The sequence below is a fragment of the Hevea brasiliensis genome, unplaced genomic scaffold, assembly GCF_030052815.1.
Source record: "Hevea brasiliensis isolate MT/VB/25A 57/8 unplaced genomic scaffold, ASM3005281v1 Scaf427, whole genome shotgun sequence".
Lineage (NCBI taxonomy): Eukaryota > Viridiplantae > Streptophyta > Magnoliopsida > Malpighiales > Euphorbiaceae > Hevea > Hevea brasiliensis.
In genome coordinates, this window is record NW_026614948.1 from 20,307 (window position 1) to 24,370 (window position 4,064).

General features: G+C 35.3%; 1 protein-coding gene across 2 annotated transcripts; it reads right to left on the reverse strand.

Moving 5' to 3' along the window:
- Nucleotides 1–576: 576 nt before the first annotated feature.
- LOC110653219 (uncharacterized) lies at nucleotides 577–3,583 on the reverse strand. 2 transcript variants are annotated; one of them, XM_058142332.1, is made up of 2 exons: nucleotides 1,255–3,583; nucleotides 577–1,045 (listed from the first exon to the last, which is right to left on the reverse strand). In XM_058142332.1, the coding sequence occupies exon 1, from the start codon at nucleotides 2,812–2,814 to the stop codon at nucleotides 1,303–1,305; it is 1,512 nt and encodes a 503-aa protein (XP_057998315.1). In that variant the 5' UTR covers nucleotides 2,815–3,583; the 3' UTR covers nucleotides 577–1,045; nucleotides 1,255–1,302. The 2 variants fall into 2 exon arrangements, with proteins under 2 accessions (XP_057998315.1, XP_057998316.1); XM_058142333.1 differs by lacking the exon at nucleotides 577–1,045 and having other exon boundaries at nucleotides 1,121–2,846; nucleotides 3,442–3,579.
- Nucleotides 3,584–4,064: the final 481 nt, after the last annotated feature.

Consider the following 4,064-nt stretch of genomic DNA (forward strand, 5'->3'; position numbering starts at 1 on the left):
ATAATTATTAGACTATAAGAGAATCAAGCAATTCTACATTTTGAATAAATAATTTAAAAAAAAATTAAAACTTTTTAATGAAGTTATTAGATTAGCTGAATTTTTTTTATAAAATATATGAGTTTCATATTCATTTGAAAATATTAAAACAAATTATTTAAATGATCACATTCAAGATATTTTTCACTGTTAATAATATTTATTTAATAAAAAATTCTAATAAAAAATTTTACAAAGAAAAAATAGAAACTAAAAAATTAAATAAATAAAAACATTTTCTATTTTCCAATTTTTCCATTTGAAAAATGAAAAATTAAAAAAAAAATTGAGAAATGAGAAAGAAAACAGGAAAATGGAAGCAGAAAATATTTTTCACAACTTAAAATTTCCGACTAAATCAAAATTTCCTCAACATATGGTTAATTATTTATCTTTTTCCATATCAAATTTTACTTCATTTTTTTTTAATTAAAAAAAAAAAACCCTTAGTGCACTTTAGGATAGATTATACTATTTAAATGTACTTTCTGTACGTATGCTCTCTTATCTTCAAATCCAAGGGCAAATTCACAAAGCTAAAGAAGACGCTCCACTGTTTTTGGTTTATGCTTGTTCATAGGGACTGCAGGGTCCCTTAGTCCTTGAGGATTTTTTTGTTTTAAAAAATGTGCTAATAGGGAACTTACACCAGAGTTTCAGATCATTCTTCAGACCACAGGGAATGATTCAAATGAAAGCTACGATAATGCTTTGTTGCTGAAAGTTTCAAACTTCTTTTGCAGGGAGGGTTTGGCAAATACTCATCTGACCATGAAATGCCCATTTCCAGCGTGAGGCCAAAATGAAGCGTCTTCTTCACCTCTAAAAAACAGAAGCATAGGTTGTACATTCCAGCCACAAATGGTAAATTCTCACTCAACATCCCGGGTTTGATTTTAACTCTTTATCTTTAATTAAATTCACAGGAATCTTGCTGCTTTGCCATACGCCATATTAAAGAACTTCATGTATTATCATCGAAAGCCAGAGATTAACGACAGTTTCGCTGCAAAGACATACTCATGATATAATAATTTATATAAATGTTAAACCAAATATAATTTCAAGAATCTAACACAAGTTACCGTAGAATGCTAACCATATGCATTAAATAAATAAAATAAAATAAAGCCATAACAATTAGAGGCCAAAAATTGCAAAAGACAAAGCTGAGCTGCACATTTTGTTTCATCAATTACACTGTATGGTACATACCTAGTTAAACAATAGAGTACCAAATACTGCAACCGCCCAATGCCTACCTCAAGTTAACATGAGATCATTGCCTCCGAGGTGAGGACGAAGGCAAACAGGAACCTCATGCTCTTCTGGTCCCTCGCGAAGTTTAGGCACTAGAATCTCCAGCACAGATCCTGGCCCATCATAATATGCTTTTATGTTAGCATCCTCAGGAATTCTAGTTGAAAGTGGGATTTCTCTAACAAACTCCCCGGGTGGGCAATGCTCAGAAGCTGGATCTGTAAGTTGGAATGTCCTATCATGTCTCTTGATGAATGGCATGCGAGATAAGCTCACACCAGATACCTTAATTATACCATGAGTAAGTGTATTTCTCCAAGAGACCTTCACCCTCTGCAGATCCACAAAAGGCAAACTGATAATAATCAAGTAACCTTCTTCATCCTCATAGATTGTTTTTGCTGCAGTCACTGGCCCATAAGCGTTCTTCATAACCCCACTAAAATCATGCAACCATTGTGGCTGCTCATTTGGCTGAAGTTCTATATCTGCCATCCGATCAGAAGGAGGACTAACAGCCAAATAACAATCATCATCACTTCCATGTGGGAAAAAGTCCTTCCTTCTTTTGCTGCTGACAGGTGATATGTCTGTCCCATCACCGTTGCTATGGCTGGATGGCTGAGTTGACAAATTGAGCCCAGACCCATTGAGCAGCTTGTTTGAGTGAGAATTAGAGGCACTCTTTATAGGAGGAGGTGGCCTCTCAAGCTCGAAATCTGTGTTCGGAAGGTTTCTCCAAGAACTGAAATCACTGGCTTCAGGTAAGATTGTGAAGTTCAAATCCCTGCCTGTGAGTTCCATCCATCTTTTCTTATCATCCTCATCAAAACCCATGAGATTGGGTGAGGGAACAACTTCAATTCCATGCACACACTGAGGATTTGACAGTCCCCTATAATGCTTCCGCTGCATTCTGTGTGATCGGACAAAACCCTTATCCACACTAAATGGAAAGGGACGCTCCCCTTGACGAGAATGTCCATTCATGTAGCTCCTCAGCTGCATCTTACCCAATGCATTCTCAGGCCTCTCCTTGAAAATCCACATGTACATGTTCTCCATGTCATGCTGAACCATGAATACGTCAAGTTTGAGATCCGATTTGTCGAATCCAGAAACTCCATTGCTGTCCCAGGTAATCTTGGCCTTTGATTTCTCATTCAAAACAGGTTTAAAGTAGAAACTAAAGAAAAACCAAGCACCCCAAATACTATCAACCCGTTTGGCGCATTTCCTTCCAACCTTGGGGACATTAAGGAAACTCTCAGTCTCATAAACCTTCTGACCAAGTCCAACATCTAATATATCACATGGTTCTGAATTCCATGACTGTGGTGGAGGACTACGCTCGGCAGACAGGGGTAAATTGATATCAGGTGGACGGGAAAGTATGATTTGACAATTCATCTCCAAATCCAATTCTTCGTGAGAGGAGGCACTGGAATCCATTGACAAAAGCGTGGATGGGTGATGATTCTCCATTGACAAGGCTGTGCGGAGAGAATCTCCCATACTTCAGCTCATTTGCTTGATGGGTTTTGTTTCTGGTGGGTGGTTGAATATATACATATCCAAATTGAAACCAATTCAGGTAAAGAACAACCTCATAAACACCTTCATCAATTTACCAATCCCCACAATATTTCCCCTCCATCAAAACCCTAGATTTATAAATCAGACAACTAAATCTCCATACACCCACAATAAAAATCAACAAAATCAAAGAACGGATTAAATACCCCCCAATCCAACTTTAATTTACTAACTAATTAAAAAAAAAAACCAACAAATGAAGAAAATATAAATTTTTTTAGCCGGTATATAGGTATAAAATTATAAAAACTTGGAAAAAAAAAAAACACTCTCTTCAATCTCTACCCAAGGAGGGAGATTAAGAGATTTCTAAAACGCTAAAGAAACACTATATCTAACCCCAACCCAAGAATATCTCGAAATCCGCCAAACACAGGTGGAAAACACTGAATCAAAAGCATCAAATCCATCAATATCTCCGCTACCTAATAACGATTATTATTATTATTACTAATTTTCACGCAATCCCCAGAAGAAAATTCTTTAAAAAAAAAAATTCTACAGACCTAAAATGAAGAGGAATGGAAGGGAACCTTCAAGGAGTACCTTGTAGGAATAGTATCGAGGAAGTGAGAAGCAGCAGAGGCGATGGTGCGGATCATTTCCATCATATTATCACCATCGTCAACAACCTCCATTTTTTTTTTCTACTAGATTTTTGCCCCCCCTTGTTCTGCTGCTCTTGTGTGTTCCGTCAAAAGAAACAGATAGATAACTGCGGTTTACGCGAATAGAAAGAAGAAAAAAGAGACGCAATGCAGCTTCTGATTATAAGGCAAACGGTAGAAGCCTCCACTAGACAAATCTTACTTTGCCACCGTTTGTTAATGGTGACGGTGTACCCTTTTTCTACTGGGGGGACTCTGTCATTTGAGGTCAATTCTCGAAGGTGCTTGTGGTGCAGGTTTTAACCCTTCCACTTATCTTAGGCAATTTTTTTTAATCCTTTTATTTTTTTTTAATAAAATTAAATTAGATTAAATTTAAACTCGAAATTTATTAGTGTTAAAATTAAAATTAATTAAAATTATTATTAAATAAAATTTAATTAATTATTAAAATTTTTTAATATAATTATTTATATATAGATATAAAATATAATTGTTGTATCATAAAAATAATATAAACTTAAATTAGAATAAGATTGCTTTTTAAAAAATTATATATTA

Coding starts and splice junctions, on each gene's coding strand:
- LOC110653219 (XM_058142332.1), bottom strand. CDS start 2,814: ATGGGAGATTCTCTCCGCACAGCCTTGTCAATGGAGAATCATCACCCA.